Genomic DNA, 21,555 nt, shown 5'->3' with positions numbered 1-21,555 from the left:
CACTTGGGGTGACAAAAGCAAAAACAACAGGTGATGGACAGAATGCAGAACAATGTCATACATTCACCCCAGTACAGTGATCTGGGCCCAAATCCATCGTTTCTTTGCTCACCATGCCTTTCCAGTTTGAACCCAGCTATATACAAATCAGTCTTGACCCTGTGCCCCATGGGAACAGTCCAGCCCGAACTGCCAAGCCAGGTCCTCCCTGGACTGGAAACAAGCTTCCAAGGACCGGTTTCGGGCTTTCAGCCCTCATCAGCCTCGATAGCTTGATTCCAGTGGCATGGAGAGCACGGGACTCACGTCTGAGCATACCCGTCCCACTCGGGGTGACAAAAGCAAAAACAACAGGTGATGGACAGAATGCAGAACAATGTCATACATTCACCCCAGTACAGTGATCTGGGCCCAAATCCATCGTTTTTTTGCTCACCATGCCTTTCCAGTTTGAACCCAGCTATATGCAAATCAGTCTTGACCCTGTGCCCCATGGGAACAGTCCAGCCCGAACTGCCAATCCAGGTCCCCCCTGGACTGGAAACAAGCATTCAAGGACCGGTTTCGGGCTTTCAGCCCTCATCAGCCTGGAGACAGATGCACAGAGCGCTCGTGGTCAACTGGGTTCTAATAAAGGAAAGTGATGGACCGAGCGAGGTCTCCACTTGCCCCACAAAATTGTGTCCCCTCTCGGACTGACCTTAGGGGGCAAGGTTCTGGCCCCATCCTGAGGAGCAGGGCTCGAGTCGGGGTACCACGCGGGTGGGCGGCGTCCCCCCACTTATTTTACCGGGGGACGCCAATCCCCCCTGCCAAACAGCTGGAATTAACTCTTTGGCCTCTCTGGGACGAGGAGCTCGGAACTTTTCGGGCCGTCACTTCCTGTCGTGACGTCAGTTCCGGTGACAGCGTCCCCCCACTTCTTTTTTTACGACTTGTGCCCTGCTGAGGAGGTTTGTTGCTTTGAGGGCATTCCTTGGCTGTACCATGCATGGTACAATAGAAGGGACACATCCTTTAGTGGAAGAAATACCTGTAGCGCATACAATAGGAGTGCAAGCACTTCTATGCCCTAGGTATTACGCCTTGTTATCGTGGGAGCCCATAGAAATTTCCGTAACCCTGCTAGTAGGAGTGCAGGGGTTTCTGTGCCCTACGTGTGCCTACTTTGATTTATGAGCTTTTCTTGCCATATAGGTTTCTGTTTCTAAACATGCTGCATTACTTGAAAAGTATTTTTATGTATGTCATTTTTTGGTCTAGCCGTGTTCAGGATAACAGATACTATCCGAGCAACTGCATATTGTGCACAGTATTCATGTTTCATGTTGTTTTGGTCTGATTCTATGTACAATACAATACATATGTTTATATAACCCTCTATGGAGTCTCTTTTGTGGTGTAGTCATTGTGTTGCTGTGTGAGTGTGATGCACAAACGCTTTAGGCATTGCCTCTGATGATCAGCCTGCTTGCTCTGTACCAAGCTACCAGAGGGTGAGCACATGTTATCTTTGGTGTGCAACTGACTAGCCCTGACTAGAGTGGTGGGTTCTGCCTGGCCTAGGTGCATACCGTAACCACCCAGAAACCCCATTTCTATCAGAAGCCATATTCATCACTGGATGTAAATGGAAATGTTTGAACATAGAGTTGGTGGACCCCAGCCAAATGAGCCCCCACAACACTACTGTTAATGCATGCCTCTTGCATGACCTATCTAGCAATAGTGGGAGCGGAAACTGCCTTAAAGTGCTTCTTTATGCAAATGAGGAGCTGGTGCTCTCTTGGAGGACAGGTATCCACCGTCATTTTCTCATGCGCCTTTGTGCACTGTACCACACAGAGCTTGTGATTATTTGCAAAGGAGGGGTAAGACGCCACCCTGGAATTAGACTTTGTTCATCTGCATATTTGAAATGTGACTCCCTCCGGATTAAAAATCTTACTTGAAATGTCCAGAGCCAGGACATCTGAAACCCTCTTAAGGAAACACAACAAAGTAACATAGCCAGCTTACCGGACAACTCTTTCCTGTTTTGGCTGGAAAGGAACAGGTTAATGACTGTATTAAAATCCCATAAGACGGAGTATTGTGGTTTAGGTTTCCTAGCAAGGCGGACCTTTCTCTATTTTCTCACCACTGGATGTTTGCCCACTGAGCTACCCTCTATGGGATTGTGCCTCGCAGAAATGAAGGATCAGAAAGCTTTTACCGACTAAGACAAACCTTGTGATGCCAACGCAGAAAGGAAATTAAGGACATGCACAACATCGGATCCCATGGGATCCACACCCCTTTGCATACAACATCCCAGCCATTGTGACAAGGCTGTTCTGTGTTTCTTGGTGGTGGAGTCAGCCTAGGCTTTTGAAAGGAGGGACTGAGATTGTCCTGAAAGGCCTGGGACTTTCCATTTTTGCCTGTAATCCGCCACGCAATCGGTCTCAGGGATCCCTCCACTACCAGGCTGTGAGGATTTCCCCTGGGATCCTGAAGGAGATCCCGAAAAAGGGATTGACAGATTGGAAGAGCCCCAAAAAGTTCCATCAGAACTGGATACCAGACTTGAGATCTCCATAAAGCTGCCCCTATTACCATGCCCGCTTGTTGTCTCCTCAGTTGTGTAGATAGCTGTGTTATTATCATAAAGGAGGGAATCCATATCCCCTGTCTACACTCAAGTCCTGAGGAAACGCATCCGTCACTGCTAACAGAGGGTCTGGTCTCCAGCTGAAGAACCTGTCCGGTTGGTGGTCCAGTCTGGAGACAAACAGGTCCACCGAAAAGGGGCCCCATATCAGACACAGGTCTTGGAATGTGTGCGAATTCAGCCTCTACATGCTGGCATCAGTGAAGTGTCTGGACTGCCAGTCCATCACTTCGTTCTGTGATCCCGGAAGATTCTCTGCCATCAATTATAAATTTTTGTGGAGGCAGAATTCCCAGAGATTCCATAACGAACCGCTGAGACATTGTCAATCTTCAGAAGCACACAGCATTGAACTTTGTCCTTGGTCCCACAGCAGATAGCGAAGGACCCCTTCTAGCAGTTCTAGACCAGGAGTCTCCAACATTTTTTGTAGTGAGAACTAGTTCTGAACCTTGAAAATCATTGTGCGCTACTAAAGGCTAAGCAACTCGCGCATCGTTTCCACAGGCCCTACACCCAGTTTAATTGGCTTTGAGCCTAATGTCCATAGAGCCAGATTATATGGTTTAAAAAAAGTACTTTGACTAAGGGCACTATGGCATGGTTGCCATATGTGTCAGTGAGAGCGTGACCTTTGGGGATGTATATACATGTGTTGTTATGAATGGGATATATGTGTATGAGAGACTGAGAGACTGTGGCGTATGTACTTGTGGCGCAGGACTTACCTTTCACCATATGTGGCACGATTACATGTATGACACAAATGGGAGAAATTTAAAGTGAAGAAAAATGTTCTGCAAAAATGTTCAAACTATGGAACTTTTTTTGCACTTTAAATTTCCGCAACTTAAAATAATGGCTGTATTTTTGCACTTATGAAATAAGTCACTGTGTACAGAATATTAAACTGAACAGTTAACTTTGTTTATGTGATTTCCATAAAACATCATTCCCTTTTCTTCCCTTTCCAAGTGTCACATTTACAAACACCAACCATCTTGCTCCTAGTGGCTTGCAGACATGGTGCCGTATTTATAACAGAAAAATACATTTGTTTAAATAGGAGTAATTGTAGATGAATAAACTTGCTTCATAAAACATTAGGAAGTATTTGGCATAATTCAAAGTGGAGAAAGACATTAATACTTAGTGTTTCAGTGAAAAAGGTTTCTTCACTTTAAGTTTCTCCCATTTGAAAAAAAAACTACTTTTCAGTTAAAAATATGGTACAGTGTCTGCTAGCCACTAGGAGCAATACGCCTGCTGCTTGTAAATGTGACACTTTAAAATGGGTTATAGTTAAAATGAAGAGTTAATAATTAAGGTGTCTTTTCATTTTCATTTTCTATCATTTAAAAACATTCAGAAACGTAATTTTGTTTTCATGCTCCAATATTGAGTCGACAATTACTTTTATTTAAGAGTAAAATGCTTCAGTGCTTTAGTTCTTCACCTCCGGGACCCAGCTAAACCCATAAATCTGACTGAGCACTGCTCATTAGCAGGCCTTGCTATCTGCAGCCTGATGATAATAATGTAGAGTGAACAAAGTCTTTCCTTAACATTAAAAGAAAAATGGGACTCTGTGCTTATTTAAAAATGGACTAAAGGCTGCAAGCTACTTTGAAGGTGTCTGGGAGCTACTGGTAGTTCGCAATCGACTGGTTGGAGACACCTTCTCTAGACAGTTTATGTGAAGTCTCTGTTCTTGAGACCATTAACCCCTTAACTGCGGCAGCTATTTAGATGCAGCTCGCTGTATGCAGCTTCACAAAAAATGCTTTTTTTTAGTAAAAGCGCCCCATGCTGTGCTTTTAATTAATGGCAGCTGCGCCCCTTTCTTTAGACGTGGCTCACCGTATTCAGCTTGAAAATGTCACGCTGAATACAGCAAGCTGCGTCTAAACAAAGGGGCGCAGCTGTCATTAAAGTAAAAGCATGGCATGGGGCGCTTTAACAAAAAATAAAGCATTTGTTTGTCAAGTTGACAAACAAATGCTTTTTTTGTAAAAGCGCCCCATGCTGCGCTTTCACTTTAATGGCGGCCACGCACCTTTCTTTAGATGTGGCTTGCCGTATTCTGCTTGAATTGTTCTTTGCTGTTGCCAAGGCTTGAAACTTCACTATGGTACCTATGAGGGTTCTTAAGAACAGCACTGATTTCCGGGTGGCTTACCTATCTCACTAACGTGAGCCATGCAGTTATTCTGCTCACCTAAAATGTTTAGGTTTCTCTTCAGGGCTCGTCAATCGCAGTCCATGCCCTAGCAAAGGATTCAGCCCCAAAAAATAATCAATGTAGTTAACAAGCATTGGAAATGCAATAGGTCTCGCAGCATTAGAGTTAGTGCTTTTAGAATTGTTTATGGGTTTTTTTTGTAAATCTTTAGCATTTTTGTTTCCTGTAGCCAATGCTAAAGAATTTCAAAAAAAAAAAGCCATAAACATTTCTAAAAGCTCTGAAATGCAGTCTGAAATGCTGGATATATATTCAGTACAGATACACTATATTGTTAATGAAGACATAGGATATAATATGTTGTACTGTATACACACAATTAGATGGGAACGTGCTGTGTGTGTCAGCGATTGAAAGAGACTGCACTCAGAGTTGCTGTGCGCATCAGCGAAAAGATTGCAGAGTAGACACGCAATACTTGTACTAAAGTGTTGTGCGATTGTACTGTAGGCACGCAATTTAAAATCCAGCTAAACGCGTCAGCAGAGTTGCTGTGCGCATCAGCGAGTGAACTGTAAACTAGACACGCAGTTTTAAAATCAAGATGTGCGTATCAGCGAAAAGATTGCAGGGTAGACGACCAAATACTTGAAATGAAATGAAATGAAATGAAATGAAATGAATGAAATGAAATGAAATTTATACCGCGCAACTAAGCCCGTAGGCATCAAGGCGCCTAACAAAATAAGATCAAAAAAGGCAGAAACCAAGCTAAGGATATGCACTGGCAAAAAGCCATGTCTTGAGTGCCTTTCTGAAGGCCTGCTTTGAAGGAAGGGTTTTAATGTCAGAAGGCAGAGAGTTCCACAGCCTTGGGGCCAGGGTTGAGAAGGCTCTGCCACCCCACCTAGCCCTACGGACACGGGGGACAGATAGCAGGGCTTTATTGGCCGAGCGCAGGGATCTGGAGGGGGTATACATTTTTAGCAGATCCCTTATGCCTCCTGACCTATTTGAGGCCAGGGCCCCATAGATCAAGCAGAGGGACTTGAACGAAATCCTGGCTTCTATTGGGAGCCAATGCAGTGCTTTTCTAGCAGCCGTAGCAGAGGCCCGCCTGGGCAGATCTAATACAAACTTTGCGGCCGCATTCTGCACCATTTGAAGTCGCGTGATGTGACTTTTGTTAATGCCAAGATATAGGGCATTGCAGTAATCCAGCCTTGAGCCTATCAGTGCAAGTACTATTTGCTTTCTTGCTGGGGGGGACAGATAATGTTTTATTTTCCTCAAGATGTTTATTATGCCCCAGCAAGTAGAGATGGTCCTGCTTACTTGCTGTCCCAGCCCTAGATGAGGGTCAATCATAACTCCTAGGTTCCTAGCCAGGACGGTGGGTATAGGGCACACTCCGAGAGATGAAGGCCACCATTCCGCTGACCAAATGTCCTCCTTGCCTCCGAACACCAGAATTTCGGTCTTCTCGCCATTAAGCTTCAATGAATTGCAGATCATCCATTGAGCCACTGCCTCCATACAGTGTCTAAAATTGGAGGCAGCCGAGATGACCGGATGGGCGAGAGACATCATTATCTGTGTGTCGTCGGCATAGGAGACTACCTCCATCCCAAAAGATCTAATAAGCCTGGCGAGTGGGGTCACATAGATGTTAAAGAGGGTCGGACTTAGTGCCGACCCCTGTGGGACCCCACAACGCACAGGGAGGGATGGAGATAGAAACTCCCCCAGCTTAATTCTCTGTTCCCTCTGGCCAAGAAAGGAGGAAAGCAGACTAAGTGCCGGCCCCTCAACCCCTATCTCCCTCAGCCGTGATGTTAACACTGAGGGAGACAGGGTATCAAACGCAGCCGTAAGATCCAATAGGATGAGGAGAGTGGTCATGCCCTTATCCACCCTGGTACGGATGTTATCAAGCACCGTGGTAAGGGCTGACTCAGTGCTATGCTCTCTCCGAAATCCATGCTGCGAGTGATCTAGAAGGCCAGAGGTTTCCAGGAAAGCAGACAGATGCTGGTTCAGATGGGTTTCCAACATCTTTGCTGGGGCTGGGAGCAGTGAAATGGGGCGGAAGTTTTTAAGGACTCCCGGGTCCAAGGTAGGCTTTTTTAACAGTGGTTTAACCACCGCTTTTTTCCATTGTAGTGGAAAGGTCCCCTCTCTCATTGCCCTATTCATAATCTCTAACAGCCAGGGCAGAAGAGTCTCCTTACATTGTTTAAGAAGTTTTAAAGGGCAAGGGTCCAGAGGAGACCCCGACCTAGTCTTCGAAAGGAGAACTTCCAGATCCACCATGGCGAGCGGGGGAAAGCTGGAAAAACACCCTAACGGTAACTCCTCCAAGGGTGTAAGTGGAGGGACCCGGACGCTCTGAGACGGAGGTAATGCCGACCTCTGAAATTCTAAGGCCGAGTAAATGTCCACAATTTTTGATTGAAAAAATTGTGCAACATCATCACAGAGCCGCTGAGAACTGACCACGGGGTCCGGTATTTTCAAAGAGGTAAGCGTGTCAGCGATCTTAAACAGCTCTTTGGGCGAGGAGAGCGAGGAGGTCAGCAAGGTAAAATACTCTTGTTTAGTTCTTATAACCTCAGCTTTATACTGTTTAAGGAGGGATTTATGATTATCCCTCTCTCGCGGATCCCAGCTAGTCCTCCACAAGCGTTCCTGCTTTCGAACTCCCTGTCTGAGGAGTCTTAGTGATTCGGAAAACCACGGTGCCGAGGGGCTTTTCCTCGCGGAATAGCAGAGTGAGGCAGGGGCCAGATCATCCATGGCCGTTCTAATAGCAGCGTCAAATCTGTCTACTGCTTTCCCTACATCTTCCTCGTTGGAAAGCATCCTACTAGGTAATCTAGGGGCAAGCGTTTCATTAGAAATATTTTTTAGATTACGTCTCAGTTCCATTTTGCTAGGCTGATTTCCCTTAATCCTGACAGTCGGAGATGTTAGTTCTAAAGGGATCGCAAAATGATCCGACCAGGAGAGAGGGATGGGGGTCCCAGAGATAAGCCGGGGGTCGTTAGAAAAGACCCCATCAAGCACATGACCTGCTTGATGGGTGGGATCATTCACTAGTTGTTTCATCCCACAACCGGAAAAAATGTCCAATAGGGATATAGTATCCTTTGACTCCAGATTTTCCAAATGGAAATTCATATCCCCCAGGACAGTAAAATGCTCGCAGCCAAAGTGTGGCTCTAACAAATTGAGCATGTGTTGGCTAAAAGCAGACCTAGTACCCGGAGGTCTGTAAATGAGAAGGCCAGTGAACGGTACTGCATAGGGTCCACTGATAGAGAACTGGAGGGCCTGGGCGGAGCTTAGCGGTATAGTGAGAGGGATGGTGTGGCAGGAAAAGCAGTCTCTGTAGAGAATGCCCAACCCACCCCCAACACGTTCCACTCTGTCCTCTCTTGCCAACAAGTAGCCATCAGGTACAGCCTCGACCAGATCCGGTCCCGAGGAGTCCTTGGCCCACGTTTCAGTAATAAAAACCCATGCGGGTTGTCTAAGCAGAACAAAATCTTTAAAAGCAAGGTTATTTTTAATCAAAGACCTCGCATTTATGAGGAACCCCTGATCGTTCCTCATCTGGATTCCAGAATCAGTACTCTTTACTAGCGGTATATGAGCCGCCGGTGGAGCCGGCCCCAAATGGATATGCCGAAAACAATGGCAACCCACAAGGGTCTGAAATGACTCTGGGGCATGCCTATAATGACAGGGCCGTATAGATGGCCTAAGATTTTGCATTTCCTGCCAGGTGTAGCAGTAATCCGTACACTCACCGTTGGTACGTCCAGGCTCCCCGCCGTCCAGCTCGTCCTCAGCGCGGACGGGCGCAGACGGGCTGGACTCTGGCGTGACTCCGGCGTCACTGCGGCACACACGCCGCGCGCACACGCTGCGCGCTTGCATGATGCGTCTAAATAGGCCTCTACCCGGTCAGCCTGACCGCTAGAGCGCTCCCTCACCTGTCGATCCTTCCTACCCCCAAGATGGCGCCTACACTAGTGGAGAGCGCGAAATCACCAGGACAGACCCGCTGAAGCCGCGGTTGATGGCACAATTATAGTGCAAGTAAGTGGAAGGGCTAAAAACAGGGGCAAAGTGCTTTTAAATTAATTTAAACACAAAGACAAAAAACGGGATATTTAAAAGAATACAATGCGCCTAGTTGCCACAGCGCAGCGCGAAGCGAGGCAAGCCTTAACAGGCCAACCTACCTTCAACCAACCCTTTTATAGGGTGTAGTTTGCAATGCCTCCACCCGGTCAGCCTGACCGCTAGAGCGCTCCCTCACCTGTCGATCCTTCCTACCCCCAAGATGGCGCCTACACTAGTGGAGAGCGCGAAATCACCAGGACAGACCCGCTGAAGCCGCGGTTGATGGCACAATTATAGTGCAAGTAAGTGGAAGGGCTAAAAACAGGGACAAAAGTGCTCTGCGTGTCAGCGAAAGAACGTAAAAGTCTGCACTGGGCACTGCTGTGCGAGTCTGCAAGAAAGCATGGAGCTGCTGTGCGCATCAGTGAGTAAACTGTAAAGTAGGCACGCAATTTAAAATCCAACTGTGCGCGTCAGCGCCGCGGAGTTGCTGTGTGCATCAGCGAGTGAACTGTAACTTATACACACAATTTTAAAATCAAGCTGTGCGTATCAGCGAAAGGATTGCAGGGTAGACATGCAAATACTTGCACAAATGTGCTGTGCGTGCCAGCGAATGAGCATTAAAGTGCACACAGCGTCGCTGTGCGCGTGAGCGATAGAGCATGGAGCTGCTGTGTACATAAAATGGACACAAAGCTGGTGTGCACGTTAGTATTGGCACAAAGCTGTTGTACACGCTGTTGTCCGTCTGTAAAGGCTGCTGGGTGTGTCAGCCAAGGAGAATGAAGCTGGTTTGCGCGTCAAGGTTTCTAGGTGCGCAATCAAAGAGCAACGTCGGGTCAATGCGTTGCACGTTGCGTTCCAATGACGAATTTCTGGAATGCCACAGTTATATGGAGAAGTCCTAAAGTTCACAGAGGAAAGCACAGTGCCAGCACGAGGACGGGCAGTCACGAGCAGGTAGTTAAAGAAATAACATGGAACCACCCGGACAGCGGTAAAGTTAACAAGTGAAAGCGGGATGTAAGTAGGGGGGAGGAGAAGTCTGGGCAGGCAGGATGACTCAGGGGAGGGGGCGGAGCGGGGCAGAGCGGCATGTGGGTGTGAAGAAGCCGGGCCTTTGAAGTGAAGCTAAGCTTCACTTCAAAGGTGTCGGAGGAATGCGGGCGGCTGTGCACGCGCTTTTAAGCTCAATGCACATGCGCATTGAGCTTAAAAGTCACGGGCACTGCAAGGAATCGCCACGATTCCTTGCAAGTTGGATAAAGAGTGGATAAGCCCCCATAGTCTCGCAAGCTCGATGCGCATGCGCATCGACAGGCGAGACCTAAAAACAGGAAAGGAGGAACCCAGCCTTTGCTTGCACAAGATAACAACCCTCATGAGTTAGAATTTGTGAGAGCTGTGCTCAGTGGCGGCTCGCAGAGGGAGTGCTGCGGGCGGGGGGCGGGGGTAGTGGAATCGGACAGATGACGGCAATGAGTAAAATAAATAAATAAATAAGACTATTTGCTCTGCAATGCAGCAAGCGCAAGGTAAATAGTTATATGTTTTTGTTTACTTACTTTACTCCTTGCCGTCGTTTGTCCGACTCCATTACCCCCACCCCACCGCCGGCAGCACTCCCTCTGAGAGCCGCCACTGGCTGTGCTGTGGTCATTTTCGTAGTAGTGACTGCAGGGGGTACCTCAGCAAAGTCTCCACGCAAAACCAAACTTGGAAACATGGCAAAAGAGACACTGGGTGAGCTCCCTTTTACTGCTGCTTGGCATATAAAAAAGTGAAACTAAAAAGAGGCTGGGCCACAGCAGAGCTCTGTTGTAATCTCTGCACCCCCTGTTCACTTTCTTTGTCAGCAGCGAGGACCAGGACCACCCCAATTACATTTTTTAAGTAAAAGACATTGTTATTTACAACGCCAATAGCTCAAACTTTCACAAATGAGATTCCTATTGCATTGCAAATGCTTTTTTATACAATGGTTTGTTGCTCTGTGGAGGTAAAATACGTTTATCAAGCTGTTGGAGTCATTGAGCTAATGTCTACGGAGCTGCTGTGTCTCACCACATAATGGACAGGTACATCAGAAACAGAAAGAAACGCCTTGAAGAATGGTTACAACACACATTTTAACTTGAAAAACCATACTTCATGTCTTCTAGTGTGACATTATAGTTCCTTTCAATTTTGTAAAGACAATATTTACCTTCATGAAGTTTTTCATTTATACTGGAGCCCAGCTCTCCTGCACCTGCAACTTTGAAAAACACAAGATTGATAAACAATGTAAGAAACGCAACATCAACAATGTGCAATATTTTAGATAAATATGTACAAAACGAGTGAAAACTTTCAGTAATATCTCCAATGACAGCTTTCTGTCATCTCTATCTATGGCCAAACATTCTTTCCTCTCATTTTCCAATAGAACTAGCTCAAAGAAATGTGTTCCTTTTGTCAGATAAATCATCCAGTCTTTAGTACAATGATTTTATTACATAATAAATTATTTATTCGAGTAATCCCCACAAACATTTGGTTAACAGGATACATGTTTTATTAGAGTAGGCCCCACAAATATATTTGGTTTACAGAGAAAATGTTTTATTAGAGTAGTTCCCACAAACATATTTGGTTGTATGACCGAGCTACAATAGCAAATGTGGTATTTCTTACGAATCTTTTATGAAAACCAGCAAATGAATATCTTGTCAGACAGACACATGGGAAACTCAGGAAGTAGACTAGAGGTTAATGTATACAGTTTTGCACAGGAATTTTGTTCTTCATGAGTGCTTGAGCAGCATCAGAAAATTCTCACACATTAACCAATACGGTGCATCGCTTCTTTCGTGAAAGGAATAATACCAACATTTTAGCTTAAAAAGTCTGTAACAAGGACACTGGTTTGATCCACAGTCAGTGGCGGTGCGTTCATTGGGGGCGTTGGGGCGTTGCCCCACTAGCCATGGACGACCACACTGCCAACATGATGCATGAATAACTTTTTTAAAATAAATCTGAGCCGAGTGCACTGACTCAGACACCCGAGCGCTACCGGCCCCGGGAGAAGCCCGACAGAATCAGGCATCCATAAGGAAGTGGGCCATGGGGGGCGGGGCTGCGGCAGAGAGTGACAGGCAGGCAGCACACAGACAGCGGGGTGACTGCGCATGTAAAATCCCAGAGTACTCCATATTTCGACTGGCCCGCGCATGCGTACAGTTCAGACCTTCCCTCCCCCCCCCCTCTCTAGCACTACTGGACATAGGCAGGGACCCGGGGTCCCGGTCTCATAATGGGCAGATAGTTTCCTGCTCTCAGCCAATCCTGGCGCAATGGCGCTGTTAAAGCTGCGCCAGGATTTGCTGATGCAGCAGGATGGTGCCGGCGTGGGTGTTGGCTGCTTTGCTAAGGGCCGCACAGTATGGCCAATCACATATGGCTATATCCAGCCATGTCGTCGGTGATTGGCCATTTCTACGCTGTCGGGACGTCACCGCGCGTGCTGCAGTGCCACAACAACAACTGACCTGAAGTAAGTGAAAGTAGAAGTAGAGTAGTCGAGGATGAGTCAAAGTGAGAGAGTCAGTCTAAGTGGACCGCGTGACTGACTACTCATCGTCGGGCTCGTCGTGACCAGTCGTTGTGTGTGTGCCTAGGTCGGACCACCTGCCTGCCTGGACCTGCTTAAGCGATTCAGAAAAGGGGGTGGTGATGAACAGAGTGTCTGAATTAAGCAGACCACTCTTACCCAGTCCAAAGATCAGGGCTTGATCCATCACCGTTATTTAGCTCACTGCCCCATCCCAGCTCAGAACCTGGCTATATGCAAATTAGTCTGTCCCTGGCCCAGTGCATCATGGGAACAGGGCAGACCAAACTACCAAGCCAATTCTTCACCAGAAAGGAGACAAGCTACCGGGGACCGGTTTCTGGCATTTCAGCCTCGTCGGCCCGGCTTGCTTGAATCCTGATGGAGCAGTGAGCAAGGGACTCATGTCTGAGTATACCCTGCCACACCTATAGTGGCCAAAAACGATTCAGAAAAGGGGGTGGTGATGAACAGAGTGTCTGAATTAAGCAGACCACTCTTACCCAGTCCAAAGATCAGGGCTTGATCCATCACCGTTATTTAGCTCACTGCCCCATCCCAGCTCAGAACCTGGCTATATGCAAATTAGTCTGTCCCTGGCCCAGTGCATCATGGGAACAGGGCAGACCAAACTACCAAGCCAATTCTTCACCAGAATGGAGACAAGCTACCGGGGACCGGTTTCTGGCATTTCAGCCTCGTCGGCCCGGCTTGCTTGAATCCTGATGGAGCAGTGAGCAAGGGACTCATGTCTGAGTATACCCTGCCACACCTAAAAAACGGTGGTGGATCAAGCCCTGATCTTTGGACTGGGTAAGAGTGGTCTGCCTAATTCAGACACTCTGTTCATCACCAATCCCTTTTCTGAATCATTTTGTCCACCATAAGCGTGGAAGGGTATACTCAGATGTGAGTCCCTTGCTCATTGCACCATCAGGATTCAAGCAAGCCGGGCCGACGATGGCTGAAATGCCAGAAACCGGTCCCCGGAAGCTTGTTTCCTTCCCAGTATAAGAATTCGCTTGGTAGTTTGGTTTGCCCTGTTCCCATCATGCACTGGGACAGGAACAGACTAATTTGCATGTAGCCAGGTTCTGAGCTGGGATGGTGCAGTGAGCTAAAAAACGGTGGTGGATCAAGCCCTGATCTTTGGACTGGGTAAGAGTGGTCTGCTTAATTCAGACACTCTGTTCATCACCAACCCCTTTTCTGAATCATTTTGTCCACCATAAGCGTGGAAGGGTATACTCAGATGTGAGTCCCTTGCTCATTGCACCATCAGGATTCAAGCAAGCCGGGCCGACGATGGCTGAAATGCCAGAAACCGGTCCCCGGAAGCTTGTTTCCTTCCCAGTATAAGAATTCGCTTGGTAGTTTAGTTTGCCCTGTTCCCATCATGCACTGGGACAGGAACAGACTAATTTGCATGTAGCCAGGTTCTGAGCTGGGATGGTGCAGTGAGCTAAAAAACGGTGGTGGATCAAGCCCTGATCTTTGGACTGGGTAAGAGTGGTCTGCTTAATTCAGACACTCTGTTCATCACCAACCCCTTTTCTGAATCATTTTGTCCACCATAAGCGTGGAAGGGTATACTCAGATGTGAGTCCCTTGCTCATTGCACCATCAGGATTCAAGCAAGCCGGGCCGACGATGGCTGAAATGCCAGAAACCGGTCCCCGGAAGCTTGTTTCCTTCCCAGTATAAGAATTCGCTTGGTAGTTTGGTTTGCCCTGTTCCCATCATGCACTGGGACAGGAACAGACTAATTTGCATGTAGCCAGGTTCTGAGCTGGGATGGTGCAGTGAGCTAAAAAACGGTGGTGGATCAAGCCCTGATCTTTGGACTGGGTAAGAGTGGTCTGCTTAATTCAGACACTCTGTTCATCACCAACCCCTTTTCTGAATCATGGACCTGCTTAAGCAGCCTGCTTTGCTTTGTGTGCAGTGTGAGTGAGTCTGACTGCTGCATCGGTCGGAAGAAATCGAGTAGCACAACCGCGTCCCCATGTAAGTTAAACTGGTTGACCAAACCATTTCCATGGTGTAACGATCGAACCTAGTAACTAGATGCATGTGACTGGCTTCCAGGCTGACTGGCTGTGGCTGTCTAAATGGAGGGTCACGACTCACGAGGGTGCAAGCATTGCCGATCTCCGTGGGTGCAAACCGAAGGGCATTGAGTAAAAGTAGCAGCATGGAGGAAGGGCTACTGTAGTTTGGGGATAGGAGCATTGCTTAGCTGTGGTTGTTAAAGGGCAGCAATTAAAAAAAAACAGGTTATCCTTTAATCAGCCAGTGTTTGTTGGAGCTACTGGTTATACTTCATCGTGCTTGTGAAGGGGATGCAGGGAAGGGAGCAAGGAGGCCGTTTGCGGCCAGACAATTTCTTTCTTGGTAAGTTATTGGAATGCTGTCTAGGGCTGGACACCATGGACCAGTCCTTATCAGAGTTGAGGACCCACCCTCCTGCCGGTGGGTAAGGGGGATCAGAAGAGAGGCTCACTCGGGTGAGGTGGCCCCTAAAGCAGCATTTCTGCCTGTGCCTAAGAGAGCTAGGAGCAAGCAGGGCAGGAACTTAAGTCAAGTGCCCCCGCGGCGCAGACACCTGAAGAGAAGGTACCAGGGCCCTTGTGACAGCCGGAAGGGGACCAGAGGAGGAGGCAAGGAGGCTTGTGCCCGTGAGGCCGAGCGCGCCAAGGGGAGTGAATCCAGTGGGAGCGCCTATTCAGCCTGATTTAGTGACCAATTTGGACGCCATGCTACCGTGGTGGTCCAAGTTTGGTACGTGGACCACTATGGCTGGGAGTGGGGCCATGTTGTCAGAGGGTGATGACCTGGAGAAGGGCAGGAAGGTAGTGGCGGAGGTAGAGGAGCCCAGGCCCACAGGGACCCTGCCTGGGGCTGCCGTGGCATCAGGGGAAGATGGCATACAGCCGGGGTAGTCAGGGCTCAGCAGCCAACCTGGCAAAACGCAAAAGGGCAAGATTTCCACGGAACTAACTTAAAGCAGTGCCGCGGCGACTGGACTTTTGGGACTGTAATTATTAAGCGGTACTGCACCAGACTGCATGGAGCTATGCACTACCCGTTGCACATTTTCACAAATACCTGGGACATTTGCTCATGCTTAATTTCTCCTGGAATGTACCAGGGCTGTATAATGCAGGCATGTGTTCATGCTGGGCACAGCAATGCATGCATTTTCATACAGGTGTGCTTTCTAAAGTGAATGCATTTAACTGGGAATGTTCTGAATGTTTGCATGCCCTGCAGAATGCACATCTGGAAACAGTGAGCAGCGGTTGCCTATCTCTATTTCCTAGTAGCCTGCAGCTCTAACTCTAAAATATTCCAAGTGAAGGATGCACTTGCCCTTTTGCATTGACAAACCAGCGATTTGCAAAATCAAAGTTGTCGTAAAATTATTTCTGACTCTTTTAGCAATGGTTTCCAAATCGCAAATAGGAGGGGGTATGAAACAGGCGCCCCCTCTATTTGTCATTTGGAAAGGAAGGTATGGAGAGTTTGTGGCTGCCATTCCTGAGTAGCCCTTGCTCTAGTTGGGTTGGTAACAGATTGTGGCAGATGGCATTCTGGGCGGGAGTGGGTTGTGAGTAGCAACAGGCACTAGTCTTCCCAAATTAGGAACTTTTTTTTTTTAAAGCAGTCCTATTCCGTTAGTGGACACAAGCTTTATTAGAAAAACACATATTTTCCGCTTTGGAAAGCAACTACCGAATCGGAGGGCTGCTGTCCCAGATAGACGTTACCCCTGCTTTGGCAGCCACACACTTGGGGAGGGGGCGGGGGCTGTAAGGGAGGGGGTAGAGTTGGGAGCAGTTGGGGGGTCGAAATTGCCACCTGACTAATTACATTTATTAAAAAGTCGTTTTGTGACCCTCTACCCGAAGACACTTTTTGTGATGAGACCCATTAGTACATAAGTCGATTTCAATTATAATCCCCACGCCCAAAAAAGTTGGTGGGGGTGTTGCACATCCCTTCTTTGCGAGAGGGAATGATAATGTAAGCATTTTAAAAAGTGCAGTCACACTCCCATGATACGCTCATGAGTACTCTCACTGGAGTGCACTGTGAAAGGGGGCTTAATAGGACGCCCAATGAGTTTCCTCCAATCAGAGCCACGCTGGGAATGCGCTGAAGGCGGGAGCTTGACGACGTGCACCCAGGAAATATGTGTGGTGGAATGCGGTGTGCAGTAATGGCACGGAGTTTCTCGTATGTGCTGAAGTGATGACATCTAAGGGGCCCTGCAGCCTGTGTTTATCCCGCCTAGCGACTGCTATCAAACAAGCAAACAAGCATCAGCAGTCAAGGTCACTGTCTTTAAACAAATGCGATCGCCCCAAAAGACACTATGATTTGACGTTTCAATGAACGTGTGTGTTGTTCGACTGTGTTCTTGCTTATCTGCCAATTACTGCTTCAGATGGCACGTCTGCATTTTCCTCCAGGCCACAAATTAAGAATACCCTTAACAATGCACAGCTCACGGCTCCAGTGCCCTTTAGCATTTATGGTCGCCCAGGACTTTCCCGTCACCCTTCTGCTCAGAAGCTGTATCCATAGGGAGAAGGCATGATACCCACAATCTAGCCCTCATCCCCTGTGTCTTGGACGACTAAAATTAATGCAGTTAATAAATATCCCCGACATTGACACACATACAACAGAACGCTCTCTGTCAAGGAAAAGAATTTGTGTAATAGAATTAATATTATAATACCTGCACTTTCACAATTGCTTTATTAACCTTCCTGCTTTCTCAAATTTGCTTGAAAATGCACCATTTTTCCACTATTTTTTCAAAATTTGTTCGGGGGGAAATCCCCCCGAACCCTCCTTAGGGGGTTCGCGGTGCAGTATGATTATCATTTTACGCCTCACCACTTTCAAATGTCACCAGCCGCCACTGCCTCCATGTCCAACAAATAGCAAATGAGAAAGGACAACATGCATCTAAATAACCAGACAGGCCCGCTTCCCCATGTTACCCAGCAACAGAGAGGGGGCTACACCCACCATGTGTCGTCCTGTTAAGCAGGAAGGACAATAATGAAGTGATAACTAGACCGCCCACACAGGCGATTCAATGTGACCTTCCAAAAGCAATGTGCAAACCCTTATTTCCACTCCCTAGCCCAGCAGAGGAGCAGGAACGCCAGTACCAAGAGAGCTCCAAGAGCAAGCTACCTTTTCTCAAATTCGGTCCTTTAATCGCCCAGTGGAGTGGGCAGCAACAGATGAAATCCGACAAACAGCTGAAATAAAGCAACCGAAGGCAGCTTAAATATAAATACAAAATTACAAAAATATAAACTGACAAATCTGTGTCCATATCACCCCAGCCAACGGGGAAGATATCACACGAAGTAGAAGATGTTCTACCATTGAAACACCAGGATTCAAACACATTACCTTCAGAGGAAGAGTCCAAGACCTTAACCGCTAGCCCACAGTGACTGTTCATCAAAAATACTCCCAATAAGAGTAGTAGCGAGGCAGACCACAAACTGCAACAAACACTGCATAGGAAAAGTATTTCCAGCAAAAGCCAGCTGGTTGCCTAAAAAACATTGCTCTCATCGGAGCGTGCTCCCCGCCTGTGCTAGGCAGGTAGAAGCGCACAGTTGCAGAGAATGAAACAAGCATTGGCATAGCCAATAGGTCTCGCTTTTGGGACCTTATAAGTATTTAGTTATGCAGCAGGTCCCAAAGGTGAGACCTATTGGCTATTCCAATGCTTGTTAGTAATAGTAGTGCACTATTTCTATTTTAGTATTAGTGGTGTACTGGATATATTCAACTTACTTGAATAGTGATATATTGCACTTATTGCAGTTTTAGAAATAGCAGTTCAATGCATACATTTAATTTTAAGTCGATTGAATACATTTCATTTGGAGGAATAGTGGTGCAAGTATCACATTCAATTAATTTACGTGGTTGTGCATTGGATACTTTTAATTTGAGGGACTCGTGGTGCATTGCACACATTTAATGAATACGACTGGGGTGCTCTGAACCCGTTTTCTTTTTTATGAATCGTGATGCATTCAACATATTTTTATTATTTTGAAAGTGTTGCTTGACAGATATTGCATTGCAGTTAACCGTGGTGTGTTGCACGTACTTCAGTTTTAGAAAGGATAGTGCAGAGCACACGGTTTTATTGTTGCGCATAGTGGTGCTCTGCACAAATTGGATTGCAATAAATAGTGAGACGTTGTGCACAAGGAATTCAGTGAACCCTGCTCACACAAGTAATGTGATCAATAGTGTCTGGGACACATTTCACTGCTGTGAATCACCGTGCACAGAACACATGTTATTCATGTCAGCGGCAGTGCGCAGCTCACTTTCAGGCCCAATGGTGTACTACACACATTTCATGTTTTAGGAGTCTTGGCGCCTTCTGAACATATTTCATTTTTTGGAGTAGCCGTGCACTGCACGTTTCACTTATATCTGCAGGGACCGGGCTTGGTGCACGTCATGATAAGAATTAAGGCCCATTGCGCACAGTTCTTTTATGGGACTAGCAGCATACGCCAAGCATTTCAACATATTTCATTTTAGGAAGTGTGTATCATTTCACACATCCTTGGCGTAGGTAGTGTTGCAAAGCACACAGTTTACTTTTTGGGAATAAGGTATTCGTTGCACTAATTTTTATTAGTGCTTATGTCAGGGCGTTGCACGTTTTATTGGTGATAGTGGTGCATTTCAACGCGTCGTCAGGGGTAGTAAGAGCCATATAAATACAATTACAAGTAAAGACATGTCATTGCTAAAACAGCACACTGTACATATTTCGTTGTGTAGGCCTGGTGGTGCAATGCACAAATCTTATTTCAAGAAACTGTGATGCATCCCACACATTTCAGTGAGACAGATAGCAGCACATCAAACACATTCCATTCCATTAGAAATGCAGGGCAATGTGTATTTCGAAGGTGTAAATATCAGTGCACTGATCTTTAAGAATGGTGGCGCAGTGCGCGCATTATATCCATAAGCATTACATTGCCGTGCACATATTTTCATGTTTGAAAGGCGGCACGCCGCAGGCACATTTCATCTCTGTGCATCGCAGCCTGATATCATGCACGCGGGTCGGTTCTCACTGAACGCACCGGGCATGCCCCACTTCTGCTGGCCTCAGGCTGAGGGAACGTCCAGACCATTCAGTGAGAGCCGGCCCCGCGCCCTTGCAGCCGGGACGCGCCCTGTCACAGTGCGGGCCCCCCGCCAGCAGAAAATGAACATTGATCTTTACAAAACACACTACCGCCAAAGGTCGAAATACAAGGGGCACGCTGCATGACAACGAAAGTAATTTAAAAGCCCAGAAAATAAAAAATACCCATGGGTGAGAAAGTGCCATCTTTCTTGTCTTGGTATGCCCCCATTTTTTTCTGAACTGCTGAGTGTGCCCTGGGTCCCTGCCAATCAGGTACCCAGTGCCTGTGTTCCTTCCCTAAAAAGAAAAGCTACGCTGAAACAAAATACCCAATTGGCATCTCCGGCCACCTGTCAGCCCCTAGTAAATGGTACCCTAGGTACCTAGGGCATGGTGACCAGAGAAGACCCCTGAGGGCTGCAGCACTTTTGTGCCACCCTCAGGGGCCCTGTACCCTGGCACCCACACACTGCCTTTGCAGGCTGAGTGCCTAAGTACAGAACTAAAACAAGAGTCGCCATGCCCACAGAACCCACTGCCCTGGCATACTTCAGTCACCCCTCTAGCAGGGTGCCCTATGCCAGAGGTGAGGGCACAGGTGCATGAGCCCTGTGCCCCTACAGTACCCAGGGCCATTCCTGGGCACTGTAAGTGCAGTGATGCCATTTAAGAGTATATGGTGCTGGGAGGTTGTCATTACGAACTCCACAGCACCATAATGGCTACACTGAAGACTGACAAGTTTGGTACCAAACTTCTCAGCACATTAAACCCGCACTGATGCCAGTGTGGGATTTAATGTAAGATGCATGAGAGGGCATCCTAGAGATGCCCTCCAAAACCCGAACCTACAATCCACGTCTGGGCTGATTGGCTGCAGAGGCTGCCACACAGCAGACATGTTGCTGGACCCCTGGGTGGAGAGCCCCCCGCTCTCCTGGGCCTGCAACAATGCATGCACATCCTGGGCGAGGTGCTATGTTTCCTCCCCCAGGAGGGACAGGGGGAAGATTCAAAGGCATACCGCCTCTGAGAGCTTCTCCAGACCATTTGCTGTACCCAGCCACTGGCCCCCCCACCCGTTCTACCCCCACTCTGGCCGGAAGACTGGCGGGAAAAACTACATCAGGAAGGAGGGTGTGCCAACCTTTGCCAACTCCACCCCTTAGGTGGAGGAGGTGAGGTAAAGCACGACCCCGGGCTCCGTCCATCTTGTAGATGGGGAGCCCTGCCCAATCCCAGCTAGGCTCCTGCCCCCCTCCCACAGGAGAGGAGCAGGCTAGGGGGGTCCTCACCCCAGGACAGGGACCCATTGGTCCCTGCCCTTGCCCTACCTGTAACGCCCCTAAATTTAGTATTTAGGGGCTCCCTGAACCTTCCTTCCTCAGATCCCGATAGCAAAAGAAGATCAAGAAGAAGAAGACCCGCCGCGCAGCTGCTAACAAAAGGACAACAACAACTGACTTGACCCCAGCCCTACCGGCCTGTTGATCCTGGAACTTGCTCCTGCCTAAATCCCAGTGACCTCCGTGGACAGCAACCTTGGGACACCCAGAGGACCTGCCTGCCTTGACCCTCTCGAAGATTGGGACTCCCATCAGCAGAGGCTCTGCTGCAACAACCCACCTGGTGCTCACCAGGAAGCTCCGGACCAGCCCACTCTGCACCAGCCGAGCCCGGGCCAGGCCAACCCGAACCAAGACCACTAGGACGCCCCCCCGGCGACTGGGACCCGAAGTCCAGTGCCCAAAGACCCTCCTTGACGAACCAGCCGACGCCTGCAGACT

The 21,555-nt window shown here is 47.9% G+C and overlaps 1 protein-coding gene across 10 annotated transcripts in view; it reads right to left on the bottom strand.

Moving 5' to 3' along the window:
• Positions 1-21,555, bottom strand: part of TOP6BL (TOP6B like initiator of meiotic double strand breaks) — a 2,208,219-nt gene that overhangs the window by 1,887,814 nt on the left and 298,850 nt on the right. For 8 of the 10 annotated variants that reach the window (XM_078660852.1, XM_078660845.1, XM_078660847.1 and 5 more), the window contains one exon: positions 11,176-11,226. In XM_078660852.1, the coding sequence (XP_078516978.1) occupies positions 11,176-11,226 (51 nt within the window). The remainder of the gene's footprint in view (positions 1-11,175; positions 11,227-21,555) is intronic. The other 2 variants (XM_078660843.1, XM_078660850.1) reach the window with 1 other exon arrangement.

The sequence above is a fragment of the Lissotriton helveticus genome, chromosome 9, assembly GCF_964261635.1.
Source record: "Lissotriton helveticus chromosome 9, aLisHel1.1, whole genome shotgun sequence".
In the NCBI taxonomy this organism is placed as follows: Eukaryota; Metazoa; Chordata; class Amphibia; order Caudata; family Salamandridae; genus Lissotriton; species Lissotriton helveticus.
This window is presented reverse-complemented; position numbering and strand designations above follow the sequence as displayed.